Source organism: Sander lucioperca, chromosome 2 (assembly GCF_008315115.2).
Source record: "Sander lucioperca isolate FBNREF2018 chromosome 2, SLUC_FBN_1.2, whole genome shotgun sequence".
Classification (NCBI taxonomy): Eukaryota; Metazoa; Chordata; class Actinopteri; order Perciformes; family Percidae; genus Sander; species Sander lucioperca.
The window spans coordinates 22,687,124-22,706,258 of record NC_050174.1 but is presented as its reverse complement, the minus strand read 5'-3'; the positions used below and the strand labels follow the sequence as shown (position 1 = coordinate 22,706,258).

At 43.4% G+C, this 19,135-nt stretch overlaps 1 protein-coding gene across 1 annotated transcript; it reads right to left on the bottom strand.

Annotated features, from left to right (window-relative positions):
• Positions 1-270: 270 nt before the first annotated feature.
• On the bottom strand, positions 271-18,733 carry rrn3 (RRN3 homolog, RNA polymerase I transcription factor). Its single transcript, XM_031292554.2, has 17 exons — positions 18,361-18,733; positions 17,059-17,115; positions 16,870-16,959; positions 15,680-15,809; positions 14,968-15,027; positions 14,619-14,682; positions 12,768-12,837; positions 11,841-11,939; positions 11,520-11,615; positions 8,737-8,860; positions 8,383-8,513; positions 6,413-6,543; positions 6,104-6,291; positions 4,605-4,713; positions 4,073-4,225; positions 1,756-1,840; positions 271-829 (listed from the first exon to the last, which is right to left on the bottom strand). Exons 1-17 carry the CDS (start codon positions 18,454-18,456, stop codon positions 683-685), a joined length of 1,830 nt encoding a protein of 609 aa, XP_031148414.1. The 5' UTR covers positions 18,457-18,733; the 3' UTR covers positions 271-682.
• Positions 18,734-19,135: the final 402 nt, after the last annotated feature.

Here is a 19,135-nt window from a genome sequence, read left to right as displayed (position 1 = left end):
GACGAATTCACGTGACGAATTCAGAGCAAAGGACGTCTCATCCCTCTAAAAGACATTTGCTCGTCGCCTCTCTCCTTCTATGATTTCCTCACCGTGCCTTCTCGGTGGGAGGGACTAAGACGCAAGGAAAGGAGGCAAGCGGAGGAGTCGAGGAGGCAATTTAAGGGTTATGAGATGCAGCCCATATGATGCAGAGTCAAAGCTCTCGGATCTCACCTTTCTCTCTGCACCAGGCTTCAGTATGATTAGTTTTCACAAATAAACATACAATTGCCTCAAAACAGTATTTTACTGCACACACTATATAACAACTTATCAAGCTCAATTCAAACTGAGCTCTCCCATGCAGAACAAAGAGACTAATGCTGCACCAGTCTATGTAGAGTCCTCTGAACATATGGAGTCTCTCACTGATACTGTTGCTTCCATTGTTGAGTTTCTGCACAGATTTTGCACACGCCAACATGGCCTGAACTGTGACTGATCATAACTTGAAAAAGTTCAGTCTTGATTGCGTAAACCTATAATTCCCCGAAAATAAAACACTGAATTTTTACATTCATTATTAACACAGATGACTGTTGTTGGATGAATAGATCCGTCACAGCTCTTCAAGTGTGACTGGCTCGTGTGTTCTCCAGTTTGTGTCTGAATCTTTAGAAATGAAATGTAATGTGCATGATCAGGGTCTCTGGAAGCCGATGGGGGGGGAACCCATGCCGCTCGGGCTGCGGAGGCTTGAGTCGTAGGAGCTGGGTGTCATTCCCACAATGCCCTCGGTCTGGGGCGTCTCCCCACACAGGAAGTCGTCCTCGTCCTCCCGCGAGCCCTGACACAGACACACAGACACACAGACACACAGACACACAGACACACACACACGCGCAGTTTGAAAACCTGGAAATCACTTACGATAAAGTCCTAATCCAGTACACAACAAGACTTTTCATATTCTCTCATTTTTTACCTAATACACATTACACATTTCCATGCATTCCATGCATTCCGATGCACGCCGCTCGGCTGTGGCTCAGTAGCGTTGCATGTCCCCCCCCCCGACTCATTTCCTGGTTCTACTTCTCCATAAACAACATGAAATCAAGGAGAGGGTTAACCTTTGATGACTCTAGAGTCTTACTCGCTCCGAAGATAATTACTGTCACTCTCTTACTCGCTCTACCACCCACGCATGGACGCACGCACAACTTTAGTCCTACCACAGAAAAAAGGGGGCTGAGAGGGACACTTAAGCTGTTTTACACCAATCCACATGTCAATGTCCCAGCCAGACAAAGCTCCTCCAGAGCCACAGAACATTTACGGTGTTTGCACCGGCTGAGTCCACTCGCTGGGACAGGATCATCTCAGCTCGGGCTTTGAGACTACAAAAAGACTACGTTGTGGGGTTTGAAAGACCAGGCAGGGAGGGTCTAACAAGAAGTCACTAAGCTACTGCTTTATACCATAGTTTAACTGAGTAAATGTCTTTGGGGTTTGGACTGTTGGTCCAACAAACCCAGACATCAGAAGAAGTCACCTTGGGCTCTGTGTATTTGTGAAGGGATTTTTTTTTTTTTTTAAGGTTTTCTGACATTTTATAGACAAAACGATTTAGCAAGAAAATAATCAATAAAAATAATGGTTAGTTAAAGCTCTGGTTCTTCAAAAACCTGGTAAGTCCCCCAACCTAATGTCACTGAATTAGGAAAACGCTAAAGTGCTGCTCGAACCTTGCTCACCCTTCTGTCATCTCACCTGTTGTCCTGTTTTGGTGGGAAGCTGCTCTGCATCCGATAGTTCCTCCCAGACCTGGTACAGAGGCTCAATCAGATGACCGGACCTGCGCACACGCACACACACACACACACACACACGCACACGCACACGCACACGCACACGCACACGCACACGCACACGCACACGCACACGCACATCGTTGAGATCGGGTTTGTTGAGTTGTGTTCCTGCAGTTAGTTACCTTGTCCAGACGTGCTAGCGACTCTGTTCTTCAGTTAATTGTCGAACCCCTCCTGTACACCAGAGACAGTTTACACTTAGCCCCGTGGAGCTTATTCCCCGGAGAACCTTGTGTTTTCTCGCCTCGCCGTTTTCCTTGGATCAGGGTGGCACCTAAATCATGGTTGCAGCTGCCGCCGTGGTCCTGCTCAGCACCCTGCTACACCCTGCTATGCCCTGAACTGCTACAACTATTATTTCTAGTCATAGTTCCACTATCTTTATTGTTACTATAATTGCCACTGTTCATCATACCAACTGGTATTATTATTATGAATCATATTTCTCCATATCTGTATCAGTGTCTGTGTCCCAACCGGCAGTGACAGATGCCGCCCACCAAGAGCCTGGGTCTGTCTGAGATTTCTGCCTAAAAGGAAGTTTTTCCTCACCACTGTTGCACTAAATGCTTGCTCGTGGGAAATTGTTGGGTCTTTGTCAAGTATAGAGTGTGGTCTAGACTAAGGCCTGGATACCCGACCCGAGCCCGACGGGTCCTGACGGGTCCCGACGGTACCCGACGGGCCGGGCCGGGTTCGGACAGATATTTAGAAATGATGGTCGGGTTCGGGCCGGGCTCGGTCACATCAGTGCGATAAGGCATTTGTTGTAAAATGGTGCTGCAGCTCCTTTAAGAGAGCTCAGTGTGTGTGTAAAGTGGGCAGAAGAGAGATAGAGAAAAGAGAAAGCAGACGTGTATATGTGACCGGAGCAGAGTTGGTGGAATAAGTTTAAGTTTTGTACACAGTGTGTGCGGTGTCCGAGATAAACCCCAGACTGAAAGCCAAGTTCATTCATCTGCTCACCAGAAACGGGATTTTAACCCCGACGTTATATAACGTCGGCCCTGGAGGTAACGAGTCTCCCCTGGTTTTCTGATCACGGTCGGAATCGAAGCGATCAGGAAAGGTTAACACATTGAACATTTTAAATTAAACAGCTTATTAACGTGCGCTTGTTCCCCCGTGTGAGCTGATGCGCTCATCTGTTGACATTTCCGAATGCCTTCCAGTTGCTTAATAAAAGCGGGCTTTCCACACAAACAAACGTACATGTGTCATTAGTATGAGAAAAAAAACAACGAGATTTTAACTGTGTCGGGCTCGGGCCAGGCTCGGACATAAATATCATAATGCCTGACGGGCTCGGGCCGGGTTCGGTCACGGCTCTGTCGGGCTCGGGCCGGGTTCGGACGGAAAAATTCGGCCCGATCCAGGCTCTAGTCTAGACCTACTCTATCTGTAAAGTGTCTTGAGATAACTTGTGTTATGATTTGATACTATAAATAAAATTGAATTGGATTGATTTCCCACAAGACACGTCTTCTAAGAACTAGGCTGTCTGTCACTGATGAAGCTTTCACAAATTAGTGACAAAACAATCTCACCACGAGATCCAGGTGTCGCAGCATTCTAAGTGTCCAACCTTCTGATTTTCGGAGTACTTTAAAACCGTCTCTACAGCTGCTGGATGGACCTTGTGGTGAGAGGTCAGCTACTAGTTCCAACGGCAAGAATTAAGGTTAATTTCACGGATCATCCCTTCAAAGACTTTCCTTTAATCCTGATGCAAAAAGCAATACAACGGGTTCCAACACATTAGTATTTCTTCAGAGAGGTAAAGGTATAATATGCAGGAATTTCCTAAAAACTATGTATAGGCTAACACAAAAGTACTCCCTCTCAATCATCACTTAGGTGGTGTCTGTAGCTGCAGAGACGCGGTGGAAAGCGAGCGCTTCTACCTTGTGACGTGTGTTTGCAGTATTTGACAAAGTGCAGTGTGAAAGCAAACCGAACACAATGAACCAAAGAAACTCAAAGAACAATCAAACTCTCTGTACCATGTTGAATTGCAGAGCATCATTATTTGCCCCATTGTGTTAAATCAAATGGCGTTGCATCGCACTGCATCGCAAGTAGGGGCCCAATCAGATCGCATGGCATCGGTAGCTGCTGCATATGTATCGGATCGTTGGCAATGCATCGTGATGCGTATAGCCTACACACCATCTGCGGCAAAACCAAAAGGGAGAGGGCGCAATCAGCTGGCGTACCTCCTGAGCAGGTAGGGGTCGAAGGGGAAGAAGCTGTCCAGAGGGTTGGTGTTGGTGGTCACGCTGTCCCCCCCGGCAGAGCTGCGGACCACCGGCAGCACGTGGCGGTTGTTCCTCTCTATGATGGTGTAGCAGAACACCACCTGATACGTCCTGCAACAAAACAACACCAATATTATATCATAATGTTCAATAAAAAAGAATGTTGGAAATGATTTCCTTTTATTTGTTTTAAATTCAACAAGCAATTTGTTATATTTTAGCAGAATACTGAGAGCAGCACCTATAGAGCAAGATGACACGATGAGAACTGCTGCTGGTTGCAGCAGTAAACACACTCTGGCTCTCTCTCTTTCTGTCTGTCTTTTTTAAAATGAGTCGCGAAGCCGACACCAAAGCCTAACTTTACTTTGAACGTTATTATACTACCCTCGTCCTAAAATGGTCATACATGGATACTGAAGTACTTCATTGTTTTATTAAAATGAAGGGAGTCAGTGAGTTGAAGCAAACTGAAATGTAAAGGGGTTACCTGGTGATGGCAGCAAACATGCTGGTGACTGCAGGCAGGCACACTTTGAGGGGGTTCAGCTGACACATCACCAGCCGCTCCAGGTTCAGACTCTGCAGGTACTCCAGACCTGAGACACACACACACACACACACACACACACACACACACACACACACACACACACACACACACACACACACACACACACACACACACACACACACACACACACACACACACAGTGACTTTGTTATTGCTTATTACAAAACGAGATGTCTGATATTATTATTTGATGTGGATTTGCTGCCATGTTTTCCATTTTTGGGCTGTTGGTTGGAAAGGTTAGCTGCTTAAAAAGAAGATATCATGACTGATTTTCAGTATTTTGGAAAATGTACACACAAAGTTAAATGGGTTGCTAAAATATATGTAACAAATAAATTTTCATTGAATGTGTGGTATTGAACAAAGGACCTGAAGCTTTGCATTTTAAAACTGTAAGCAGCAAATATTTTCTGCTCTCCTGTGCTTCTCATTTTGATAATCAACATATATAATCAATTCACTGATAAACCATGAAACATTCATATTTCTTGCTTGCAATTCTTCCTAAAAAGGTAAAGTAACCTGAACTGAACCTGAACCTTGGTGTAAATGTTGTTTCAGCAATTTGTGTTTTTGTTATTAAAAAGCTATGATAAGACAACAACGACGCCATCAAAACATCGCTATAATCATGAAGATGCACATAAATGCCAGACGACAACAATTTTTGCTTTCTAAAATAGCCGTCATATTTAGCTGGTAAATTAAATTTAAAAGTCTCCTCGTTGGTCCACTTCTGTCTGTCTTTGTTGGAACCGGCCATGTCTGCAAAGAAAGCGGAAATGACCTCAAACTTCTTCGTTTTATGGCGGGTTGCAACCATAAAATGACCTAAAACGTAATCGCAAATCATAATTTATTCGGCAAATAACGTTTCCATTAGGGGTGCACGATTCAGAAAATGTCACGATTTGATATCGATTTTTAGGCTCAAGATTCGATTAAAAAAATCGATTTTAGATTCAAAAACGATTCTCGATTAACAAAAATGACTCACAGTATGTAAATGTAGTTACTTTTCCTATGTGATTGCAGTAGACATACAATTAAAAATAAAAAATAAAAATGTAATTTTTTTTTTTTATTCTTATGAATTGATTTTGAATCGGTAGAGCTTGAATCGCAATGCGATTGTGAATCGATTTTTTTGCACACCCCTAGTTTCCATCAGCGTTTATTGCACAAGCCGGTAAACGATTAAGAAAAAAATCCGATGAGATCGAACGTACAAACTTTGTGTCGATGTTCATAAAATCCAATCAAATTTTACGGTTTTCATAAGTCATTTTTCATTCGATATTACTTAATTCGCATAAAAACGGATGGATGGAAACATGGCTAGTGATGCCAGTGAAAGCGTCCTGTCAGGGCGGTAAACGGTCATATTTGATTGGCAGGTGATGTCGCTGTACCTTTCTTCATGTTGCCCTCCAGCATGGCTCTGTGTCTGAAGATGAGTGTGTAGAAGATGGCCTGGCAGGCGGTGTAGAAGGGCCCGTGCAGGCTGATGTCGCAGCAGGCCTGCCTGCCGCTGCTGTCCTGGCTGTCAATGTAGCGATGGGTCCAGGAGATCAGCAGGTCCAGACAGCCCCGCACAGTGCTGCAGGGGGGGGGCACACACTGAGTTAGAACAGCAGCAGGAGCAACATGGGCACAGAGGAATAAACTGCTCACTTTGGCTCCAAGCTGCCTTTGTGTTTTCTGCAGCAGAGTGAACTCACAGCACAGGGATGAACTTGGCCCGGGCCAGGAAGCTCCCCAGGTATCCGGCAGCAGCCTGGCGGAGGACAGCAGGCTGAGACGGACTCTGCAGGATCTTCCACAGGTGATCCAAGAAGGCCTCGGCCAACGCCTGGGACACAGGAAATACGATACATACAGGACTCATCTCACAAGCAGCATAGCGACAGAGCGCGTTGCGTCGTACTCTGAAAGCCACGCCCACCAGAGGGGAAAACAACTCTCCGCTCTCCATTGACTTATATTGTGTGAAGGTTTCCCCCTTGTCAATTTCGTCCGCTAGCAAACAACAGAACCATTCCTAAAAGCTGCTGTGTGGTGATATCCACTACTAACAGGGTAAATAACTTAAGTTTTTATAAGCTGCTGACCCTAAAACAGAGCTTTTATGAAGACAAAAGTCACAGACGTGAAGAATCAGCAGTTTGCTTAGTGTCAGGATCCCACAGTCTCCCCATTCTCCCTGCTGATTCCTTACATCTGTGACCACTTGAGTCTTCATAAAAGCTCAGTTTTTCAAGTCGGCAGCTTATAAAAACTAAGTTCTGGGTTCTTTACATAGTTGATACTGAATATCACCACACAGCAGCTTTTAGGCATTTTTCTGTTGTTTGCTAGCAAACAGAATTGATGAGGAGGAAACCTTCATGCGCTCTGTCTTTATATTCATCAAAGTAGATGAAACAACTAAATTAGACCTTCATAAATAAGCATTCATTTTCTTAAGTGTATGGGAATAGCAGCATAGGTGATTCGTGATTAGGTAGTTTACACTTGATCGTGGGTTGGTGTAATATACAGTTGAGTGTTTGGACAGTCAGTGGAACATTTTTTAACAGCATGAGAACAATTTGAATTTTTATTGTCACGGTCAGCCAGTGATAGAATGATGACTGACTGATGACAAATTCTTTTCAATTGGACACTTAGAGGCATTCATTGATGTTTGGCTACTTGGAGCACTGGAACACACGGACATATTATCATAGACTGTAAAAACAATGGACGTAGCATCAGTGACGTCACCCATTGGTTTGTGGACTGCTGTTGAAGCCTCGAGTTTGGCGATAGGGATGTTGCCATCTTGTTTTGTTTTTTTAAACTGAACGCAACGATTTTTGATGAGAGGGTGGCGCTGCGGAGGATGACTTGGCCAAGCCAGTGTTCTTTATGTTTGCAGTGCGCTAAGCTAAACGCTAAAGAGGGAAGGTTGCTGATTTTCAACCGTCTGACGCGAGTCATCCAGCAGAGAATTACCAGCGAGTAAACACGGACCTCCGGGTGCTGGAGACATTCATCTGCATGTACAGCAGAACAGGAAATATGCAGACATCCCCTTAAGTTACCAGCTAACGCTAGCTGTAGCTAGCTAGCTTGGTTGGCAGAATAAGACATTTTTAGGCGACCAAAATGTTCCACTTAACTTTGCTGAATTGAAAAGACACAGTGAGAGGGGTCAAAGTTTAAGATGAAAACACGGACAACGGCCAAAAACAAGTTGAAGTCTATTTTAATGTCCACAGTGTTAGCACGGTTAGCATTGCTAAGCCTTTGTCCTGATTGACAGGTTTGAAAGCTTCCCCTACTTTATGGTATATTTTAAAGCTATAGTGAGTAGTTTCTGTCTTCCCCATGAGGAATTCTAAGTAATGACAAGTAACTGTAGGCGCATCTGCATGATACAAGCCTTACGTGACCGCGCACCGCCCCATCTCTATTCTATTTAAGCTCAGGTTTGGCCTCCACCCACTGTATGAAATATCTGACTCTTTAGCTGCTAAATGCTCCACTCTGTTCACCAGCCAGTCTCTAACTGTTTCTGTTGGTCCAAGTCAAGTCACCTGACCTCAGTCCAACTAATCAGGATGAAGACCAGACTCAGGGCTAAATGCTACATACTGCTGTTTCCTATCATTACACATACACCATGCACAGTGTGGGAAGTACTGACCACTCTGAAGCTGCAGAGGTAAAAGAGTGTGTACTGGACATGGCAGGAAGCATGTGTTGGCAGAATGAGCTTGTCAAACACGCTCAACAAATCTCTGTACAGATCCTTAGTCCTTTCCACACTAAGAGAGCCTGAGAGAGAGAAAACAAAGGAAAGAAGAAGATGATACACTTAACAGCCAAAAACATTCACTCCACAATGATGCAAAAGCTTCTAGGTACACAAAGTGCATTTTAAATGTTCTTGGATTCAAAAATGTGTTGTGTGAAATGCTTTGAAACATATTTCACTCAGTTATTGGTCAGCCCCGTTATGGGAAATGCGGGCAGTGTAAAAGCTGTGTTACTCAGCTACCATTGACATGGCAGAAGTCCTTGATATAAGCCATCAGAACCGCCATGAGAGTGTCCAGCCTGTCAGCCACCGGGTGGGCCATCACGGTCGTCCTACAGGGACCATCTGCCGACATGTCCTCGTCCTGACACGCACACAGAAAAAAAAAGATTTTCTTTTTTTTAGAACTCTTATTTTTTGCATTTTACATCTTTATTTGTATAGGACAGCTTAGACTTGAACGGGGAGAGAGGGGGGGAATGACATGCAGCAAAGGGCCGCAGACCGGAGTTGAACCCGCAGCCGCTGCGTCGAGGAGTAAACCTCTATATATGGGCGCCTGCTCTACCAGGTGAGCTAACCAGGCGCCCCAGAATTTTATATTCTTATTCGTCACATACAACTGCAGTAAGTGTATTGAAATTCAATCTCTGCATTTAACCCATCCTAAGCATTAGGAGCAGTGGACACATACAGCAACTTGGGGTTCAGTGTCTTGGGGAGGCCGGGATTGAACCATCAATCTCGTGGTTGAGGGCCGATCCGGTCTACAATCTGAGCCACATGCCAGTAGGCCCCAGGCAATTTCCTACCTTTGCCATATGGTAAAACCACCTGTGATCGCACGGTACAAGTCCTGCTTTCAATGGTTTACTTTAAGTAAAAGAGAGGCATTATATCAGCACAATTAGCATCTGTCAAGGTGGAATTTTTAACTCTTATTTCATGCTGGATAGTTAGTTACTAGTGCATTCTGGAGAATAGTTGGTTATGGCGGAGGGGGGGGATTAATAATATACTGTACATTAGAAGGTAAATAAACAAGTACGCAAACAAATCAGTAAATGAGAACATAAAGAAAGAAACACGAGTCAGTTGATGAGTGTAGACGTATGTTGTATGTTTGTGTATGGTATGCATAGGAAATTGGCTTATTGCTGTACTTACAATGTGGTTGACAGTAACTAATAGTCACATTATTACCTTTTACTAAATAATAATAGAAGGACTGAGCCATATATCAATATGATATCGACATCGATATATGAGGCTAGATATCGTCTTAAATGTTGGATGTTAATTATTTATCAAAACTGTCATTATTGTGATATTAGATTTTTTTCCATATTGCCCACCTCTAAACAATAGTGACTATAATAATAATCATCATTATAGTACTGATAAACTATGATAATCAGCAACATCACGGTACTAATAAACTGAATATTAATAATGATCTTCATCATCATCCTAAAAATGATAACCTAACCTAAATAATCCTATTGATTATAGTCTGTGTATTAATCCATCTCCATCCATCTTTGTCCGCTTATCCGGGGTCGGGTCACAGGGGCAGCAGCTCCAGCAGTGGACCCCAAACTTCCCTTTCCCGAGCCACATTAACCAGCTCCGACTGGGGGATCCCAAGGCGTTCCCAGGCCAGGTTGGAGATATAATCCCTCCACCTAGTCCTGGGTCTTCCCCCGAGGTACCCAGGGGGCATCCTTACCAGATGCCCAAACCACCTCAATTGGCTCCTTTCCACGCAAAGGAGCAGCGGCTCTACTCTGAGTTCCTCACGGATGACTGAGCTTCTCACCCTATCTCTAAGAGATGCCAGCCACCCTCCTGAGGAAACCCATTTTGGCCGCTTCTACCCTGGAGCCTTCATGACCATTGGTGAGGGTAGAAATGAAAATTGACCGGTAGATCGAGAGCTTTGCCTTCTGGCTCAGCGCTCTTTTCGTCACAACGGTGCAATAAATTGAATGTAATACCGCCCCGCTGCGCCAATTCTCCGACCAATGTCACGCTCAATTGTCCCCTCACTCGCGAACAAGACACCAAGGTATTTGAACTCCTTCACTTGGGGTAAGGACTCATTCCCTACCTGGAGTAGGCACTCCATCGGTTTCCTGCTGAGAACTATGGCCTCATATTTAGAAAAAAGCAGCGATGAGATCCCCAGCCCACCGAACTGCGACCCCTCCCCACCCCGACTACGCCTCGATATCCTGTCCATGAATATCACAAACAGGATTGGTGACCCTCACCTGAAACGAGTCCGACTTACTGCCGAGAACCCGGACACAGCTCTCGCTTTGGTCATACAGAGATTGGATGGCCCTGAGAAGGGACCCCCCTCACCCAATACTCCCGCAGCACCTCCCGGGGGGACCCAGTCATACGCCTTCTCCAGATCCACAAAGCACATGTAGACCAGATGGGCATACTCCCAGCCCTTCTCCAGGATCCTTGCGAGAGCGAAGAGCTGGTCTGTTGTTCCACGACCAGGACGGAATCCGCATTGTCCCTCTTCAATCAGAGGTTCGACTATCAGCCGAACCCTCCTTTCCACCACCTTGGAGTAGACTTTACCAGGGAGGCTGAGAAGTGTGATACCCCTGTAATTGGCACACACTCTCTGGTCCCCCTTTTTGAACAGGGGAACCACCACCCCGGTCTGCCACTCCTTTGGCACTGTCCCAAACTGTGTATTAATATTAATAATTATTATCTGTATATTGATAACAAACGCCGATGGCTTGAATGAGCTGTCTTCAAATCCCCAGGTATTAAAACTGACGTTATAACAAATACATTTTCAGCAATGAGCACACACTACATTTGCTGTCCTTTCTAGTTATTTAGTTTATTTATTGTCATTCAAATCATTCTTTTACATCTACCTTTTCTATTCTTTATTTATAACCTACTTCATCTGGGATAAACCTTGATATAATGTGCTGCAGGTAAATCTGCCCCAGACCCAGAGGAATCCTCAGACCAGTGCTGGTTGTTACCATGTCAAAGAGTCCTTCCTCAGTCGGTTCCTCCGCCCGCTGGTTCTGCACCGCGTTCTCTTCTGCCTCCTCGATGTCTGAACGGGACGCACTCACCTGCAATATACCGCACACACCGTTACAGACAGGAGCAGACAGACACACACACACACACACACCGTTACAGACAGGAGCAGACAGACACACACACACACACACACACACTGTTACAGACAGGAGCAGACAGACACACACACACACACTGTTACAGACAGGAGCAGACACACACACACACACACACACACACACACACACACACAGTGTTACAGTTTACCCACTTACATCCAGTTTGAGCATCTTTCCGATGATCAACTCCAGCACGTCTCGTCGAATTGACGGCATGTACACGGTCACCCTCAGGACGTTGTGGACGTAACACTCCTGTGGAGAGCAACAAACTATCAATCAACAAAACACCACTGTGTTAATGCACAATTTACTGGCCTTATTATCGGGCCGTTTTTTGGCAGTTTGCAGATGATCTGTATCAGCGTTTTATTTGCCTGATAACCGATTAAAGTTAATGAATTCAAAAGTGTTCTACTTTGGCTCGGCTACAGCTCTGTGACTGTCCCTCTGCTTCAGTTTCACTCAGCACTGAGTCTGACTCCATGCATTGGAGTTTGTAACATTCCAAAATCTTAATTTTGACATAAAGATTTTCATTTTCACTGTAAATGCGTATCAGTTCCAAATAAACGGTTTCATTAACTACTAATAATCGGTATCGGCCTTGAAAAACAAAAAACAGTAATCGGTCGATACCTAGTTTTTATCTGTCCAGATAGAAGCTGGGGAGTACGAGACAATGTCCACTACACACAATATGTTAAAATATACACTACATGTATGTATAATGTGTATCAGGTCTGAGCAACAAATGAAAAGGATGTTTGTGTGGCAAGTACAGAGGCAGGTTGTAGTTTTTCCGCACTTCCACAGCTTGTTTGAGCGTTCCCATCAGTGCTGCACTGAAACAGCCAAAAACTAATCCGATTCCACTGGCACGGTCTCATGATGGCTGAACCTCTTCATTGCCTCCCCACAGGCTAAGAGGTTTGTTTCCTCGTTCAAGTAACCGCATGTTTTCTGGGTGATGAGGCCACCATCAACCACTTGCTGCTCAAAAGTGTGATGTGACACAACAATCACGACTGCGCGATGTTGGCAGTCATGTATGAAGTGAATCAGAACTCAGTTGGCTCTCACCAGTGTTCTGGAGGATTTCTGTATAAAGGGGAAGTTCTCGTGTAGAATGGGCATCAGAAAGCGACTCGTGCTGAAAGAAGAGGACAAATTACAAGGGCAGGGTCTTAAACACAAACATTATGCCTTGTGCTGTGGTATCAGAAGCCATACATTTGAGCATAATACATAATGTACATACATACATACATACACACATAGCATACATTCATACATGCATGCATACATTACATACAGTACATGTGTGCATTTATGGGATTTTGTGATAAAGAATGGTAAAGTATTACTCTGAATGGCCCGCCTATACTAAACATTTTTGCGAGTTCTGTATTGTGGAAGAGTTATTTTCTCCCTGTTCTTTTGTTTAGTTTTGTCACAGTGCTCATTCCTAGTAAAGGTTATCCTTGAGATATACAGTATATGATAGATAGATATGTTTTAGAACATATAGGGGGCTATTTACCAAGCCGTGGCAAATCACCTTCAGTCTCCCGTTTCTAAATTAGTGGTCTAAGACTACAGATGTAAATGAGCCCAGCTGTATGGGGACTGTTATGACATTTTTGACACTGCAAGCGTACATTCATTGGTAAACTAGCCTGATGTCATCAGCTCATCAAAGAGATCAGTGACTGAATGAGACATGAAAAATTAAAGGGGCGATTTAGAAGATTCACGGCAAAGCTTTCAAAAACCTTTGAGAGGTTCTGTACTTGACATTCAGAATGTTAGTATAGCAGCAAACTAATATTTGCTATGGAAAGATATAGTAGGTGCCCCAAGCAGAGAATGAAGTCCCACTCCCTCGGTGTGCATTGTAGTCCGAGCTTCTCTGTTTTTTCTTTTGATAGCCGGTCTGGCCGCACGTGCATGTGAGTGCATGCTAGTGCCTCGTGCGTCGGTATCAGACGCCGAGGGCCGCGACAAAGCGTCGGTATTTGACGGGTTGGGAAGCGGTCTGTGAGAGCCGTGTGGAGGCAATCCTAAAACTACTTTTTGTCTTCAGTATTTTGAGTACAGCCCCTTTAAAAACATAACAAGTAGCTATTACTCGCTGCTCAGGAAAAATAAGCAGGAGGAAAACAGAAAGGTGAAGCTGTGTGACAAACACATGTTGTCACACAACAATCTCCACAAAACTCCTCTCTCCCCACTCGCGTTCCACACTATAAAGATCCATGGTTCCACATCGCTGTCTTCAGACAGGTCACATGTCAGATTTCAGAACAATACTTCACCATCTTTCCATAATGTTGTCAGACCCTTATGATACCAATCTGAGCCTGTTGGTGGTAAAAACACCACTTTTAGTGAACGTACATTGACGGTGCACATTTTCCCCATAGGTTTACATTGCAGCCTGTTTCGTGGCTGCCAGTTACAGTGTTCTCTCGTACTGGACCAATTTCAAAGATTTTGGTTCACATTAGTTACTTAGAACACTAATTGCTGAGAAAAAAATTATCCAGGTCCAAATGACCGGTAGGTCTGGAGAGGGCAGCCTGGGTCACCTCTTTTGGTCCTGCCCTAAGCTCAACAGATTTTGGTCGGATATCTCTGGCTGCCTGCCGGGTAGGGAATGAGTCCTTACCCCAACTGGAGGAGTTCAAGTACATGGGGGTCTTGTTCGCGAGTGAGGGGACAATGGACCGGAAGATTAGCTGGAGAATCGGCGCAGCGGGCGCGGTATTACACTCACTTTATCGCACCGTTGTGACGAAAAGAGAGCTGAGCCGGAAGGCAACTTTGTAGTGTTCTGCTGTGCTTGTTTCTTGTTTGTAAAACATGAAAAGCTATTAAATATTAAAAAAAAAACACTTAAACTAATACAAGAAGACAACACAAGAGACTTACGATGGGACGTATCTGGTGATGAGCTGCAGCGCCTGGTGACACTGATCAAAGTTTCTGGGGAGGTCTTAACAAATCAAAAGGGGAGCAGAGAAGAGTTTGTATTTACCATTGATTATTCAACCATTTGTATTTATCCAAAGAATTAGAGGAGAGGATGTAAGCTGTTCCCTAACGCTGCCCTGCTTCACATTCACACTTCTCCCTGCCCTTCCTTCTCCACCATCCCAATATTCGCCCCAATTACACACCTTGGTCAGATATAAAACTTGAACCACACGAGGTTTCTGGTGTTTGAAACAAACATTTCATATATTGAAAAGTCACTTGAAATAGCAGGGAGGACACCTACTTTCATCTTCGTCATCTGAATCAGAGATATCCACCCCCGCTTCACAGATGGTCACTCTCTCTGGAAACGAGAAACACACACATTAAATTTTTGCGAGTCACTGATGCTGGGATACAGTAAACGCATTATACGGCCACTAGGGTTGCACAATATATATCGGGGTTTTTTTTTATTCGTCATCGCGATATCAACTGCCGCAATAAACACATCGCGAAAAGCCTGCGACATACCACCAAAGACACTCTGAGACTTTTTGTGTTAGGTGAAAGAAAATATCAGCAGAAAACTGCACTTCAAAATGTAACCGATTCTTTTATTAGTGCGGCCTTTTATATTCAATTCAACGTTCAATTAGTTGAATAAAAGAACGATGGAAATGATTTCCTTTCATTTGTTTTAAATCAACAAGTGATTTGTTGTATTTTAGCAAAGTACTGAAAGCAGCTAGTCAGCCAGCCACTCAATAGATTACCGTTGCTTTTGTTGGCTGCTGAACGCAGCGAATCGAGCACCCACTTGGTTGCCAGCATATGGCTGGTGGCTGGTGCTAATTTTCTAACCCTGCTAACATAAATCGCTGACAGTCAGGCAACTGACCAGTGATGTTAAGATAGCCAACATCACTTAACTACCGACGCCGTTCGGAGAGCTTGAATTCTGCATTTTATTGTAAAAACTCTGGATTATTCTACCAGCAGTGAGGGGAACGTACTGGGAGTGAAGTGGGAGACGACCATCCTGAGGCAGGCGCACAGGTACACAGTCTGGGCTGAGACCAAGTTCCCCAGGAAGGCCATGTACTCCTCCACCACAGCCGGGCTCCGGCCCACCCACGGAAGCCTCTAGAAACACACACACACACACACACACACACACACAGTAATTAAACAAGTGCCTGAGAAAATTAAAATGTTTCAGAGGTTTAGGTGCAGCACCTAAGCCCAATGAATGTAACTAAAAGACTTTTATCTGATCTAATGATTGTAGTTGGACTTATTTAGCAAGGTTTGTCTTTAAGCTTCTTGAGTGTTATTTATTTATTATCTGTTCTAGCTTTTCCAACGTTTCAGACACAGATGTGGGGATAATAACGGTCCAAAATGATGTGAGAAAGAGACACAAAGAGACCCAAACTGACGACAAAGAGACGCCAAATGACCACAGAGACCCAAAACAACCCCAAAGAAAACACAAATGACCAAAACAAGACACAACACGACTACTTAGAGATGCAAAAAAACCTACAAAGAGACACAAAATGTATGGGGAATTTGCTTTATTAAAAGTAAAAAACGTAACATTTAGCGTTAGCAGCTAACCACTGGTTTGCGGTAGCTTGTTTAAAGCTAGAGACGCATTCGCATGAAAACATGTCCCAGAGAACGTTTGACTCGGTACACATATGTTATTAACCCCTAGGTTCATTTTGCGCCGGAATTGTCCTTTAAGACCTGGCTAGCAGATATATCCGACTTGTCCCCACACCCCCCCCACCAAATACGCACACCTAAGTCTTCCTCGAAGCCAGGGGACACACTAGGACTGCACAATTTATCGCAATTTTATCAAAATCGCAACATTTGTTAAAGGTTAATGTGTCAAACTATTATGAATGAAGTATCCTATCCTACAGACTAAAGAAAAAATCTTTGTTTGGTACACATCCTCGCAAAAATCACACTATAATCATTTGGATGTATTTTTTTCCAATGAAAATGAGAGTAATGATGCAAAAATGATCATTCCCTCCGATATATCGTGAATCGTATCGCAACCGCAATATCGTGCAGCCCTAGAAATCACTGAACTTATTGACGGACTAATGATGTAAGCTTTTAACGTGGTGCAGCTACAATGAGAGCACTCTTTAAGCTTTCAACCGTCTTGACTTTCCATTCTCACCAAGATAGTGTAGATGAGCTGTTCATGGTCCTTGGTCAGCTGGGTCACAGAATTCCGAAACTCTTGTAACCAGTTGATGATCTGAGCATCCTGTCAGAGGAGAGAGAGAGAGAGAGAGAGAGAGCTGACAAACCCACAGTGACGCCACAGATCCCAGGTCAGCTCAAACACACTGATGCTTTACTCTACCCTTATATCAGGATCAGCCAGCTGATGTTTCAGCAGCTCGTAGTCACTCGAGTCTCCCTGCAAACAAGAAGAGAAACAGCTAATTAGGGCTGTGCAACTAATCACAACTTTAATAGTGATTACGCTTTCGGCTCCCATAATGATCACAAAAACAGAATAATCGAGACAAACGATTATTTGCACGTTACGTTTTTGCAGGTAAATTCTTATTTTGTCTTGTGCTCTGAATGAAGAATAAAAAATGTTCAAAGGGGAAATGTATGAAGGGAAATGTCACAGTTCAAGGCATTTTCATTGTTGATTTGTTTAACTTTTCCATTGTTTTTAACTTCAATAATAGCCACATCTTTCCAAAAGTCAATGAGTGATTGTGGTAAGTAATCTGTATTTTAATATCGACCAAACTAATTGTGATTATGATTTTTTTTTTTTTTTCCATAATCGAGCAACCCTACAACAGATCATACACAGCCAGTACCCGGTGTCCTTGTAAATGGAACAAAACGCTTTCATTCATTAAAACCTTCCAGACATGTAGCTAAGCGTTCCCATACCTAACGTTACCGAGCATCACTTAACTCTTGTGTGACGTTCATAGCTTTCTTACACAGCCAATGTTCCCGGGTCTGGTGGACACACCACATTATTAGGCTTTTAAATCAATACAGCCATAACAATTTATGTAAAATACTTAACAGATGTTTACTTTAGCTCAATTACCAATGATATATACACATCATTTATGCTTCATATTTGCCATTTACTCCTGTGAGATCACATTTACGATCATATGATCATTTTCGGTTTTTTTGTGACAAAACAAGGAAATTATTATAAAAAAGGTTAAAAAAAAAAAGAAAAATAGAAACAAATTTTTGATCATTATTGGTGCTTATTTCTTAATCAGAACAGGTTAAAGTGCTTGAAATGTAACAATTTTGTAACTTTGTGTGGGAATAGCAGGTGCAGAAAGACAACATAGTTTCATAGCACCTACATTTAAATACACTCGGGTCCAGTAGATCTGAACACCTCATATGTAATAGTTATGTGTAGGGGGGGGGGGGGGTGTACCGTGTGCAGTCATTGAAAATAAGTTATTTTTTATGTTTTTCACAGAAAATGAGACAAGGCCAATGAGTTTTAGTTAGAAGAAATAATAAATAGCATCATTTTTCTTTTAGCAAACATTGAAAACGGGTCCCACAGACCTGAACACCACACAAGGGTTAAATATAGTCTCAACTGTTTTAACTGACAAGTTAGCGAATACAAGTGGACTGACATTACGTTACCACTCACCTGTTTGTGTTTAGCTAACGTGTCCGCAACGCTGCCTCCAAATCTGACGGTCTTAACCGGAGGAGAGTTCAAAAAGTCCCGAGCGTCTATCTCCATGTTTCCCTGCACTCATGAGAAAAAGTAACGTTAACGCTTGTTTGGCTACGCTAACGTTAGCTGTCTTTACGCTAGAAGATCCAGCTCAAGAGGAAAAGACGAAATGGTTTCATCTGTATTCGGTATGCTAATTAATAGTCGAAGGTTTAAGGACAATTTGAATGTCTTTTGTACAGTTATTACAGTGTTTTGAAAAAGAACTACCCGACTAGCGCATGTGTTCACGACCGGAATTAAACCACTTGTTTACGGAAGTGAACACAGGACACCGGTGCCGCATTCAAAGTCTTCCCATAAGCTCGACTTATGGTGTAATAGGTTCCGGTTGGCCTTTGGCGCACATATATGGTGTGCGTAGCGAAGGGAAATAATTAACACATATGCACCACACTATTAGGCTTTGGAGTTGCTGGGGGACAGTTTGAGAAACACGGTTTTCAATTTTAAATACAATAAACAAACATATTATACCAAATCTAATCGCGGACCACTCTTTGAGAAATAATGTCTCTGGTATATTTTATGCCTGTATTGTACTCATTCATTTAAATTTGGACTCAAATTTCTTTATAAAAATCGGGAGACTCATAGGGTACTGGTTCCTATAACAGAATTATGGTATATTCTTTTGAGTCGAACTACAAGGAAGTTGATAACGTGATAAAATTGCTGTGTCTTT

Coding starts and splice junctions, on each gene's coding strand:
- rrn3 (XM_031292554.2), bottom strand. CDS start 18,456: ATGGAGATAGACGCTCGGGACTTTTTGAACTCTCCTCCGGTTAAGACC. Junction 11,940..12,767: donor AGAAATCCTCCAGAACACTG/GTGAGAGCCAAC, acceptor TGCTCTCCACAG/GAGTGTTACGTCCACAACGT. Junction 11,616..11,840: donor GAAAGATGCTCAAACTGGAT/GTAAGTGGGTAA, acceptor GGTATATTGCAG/GTGAGTGCGTCCCGTTCAGA.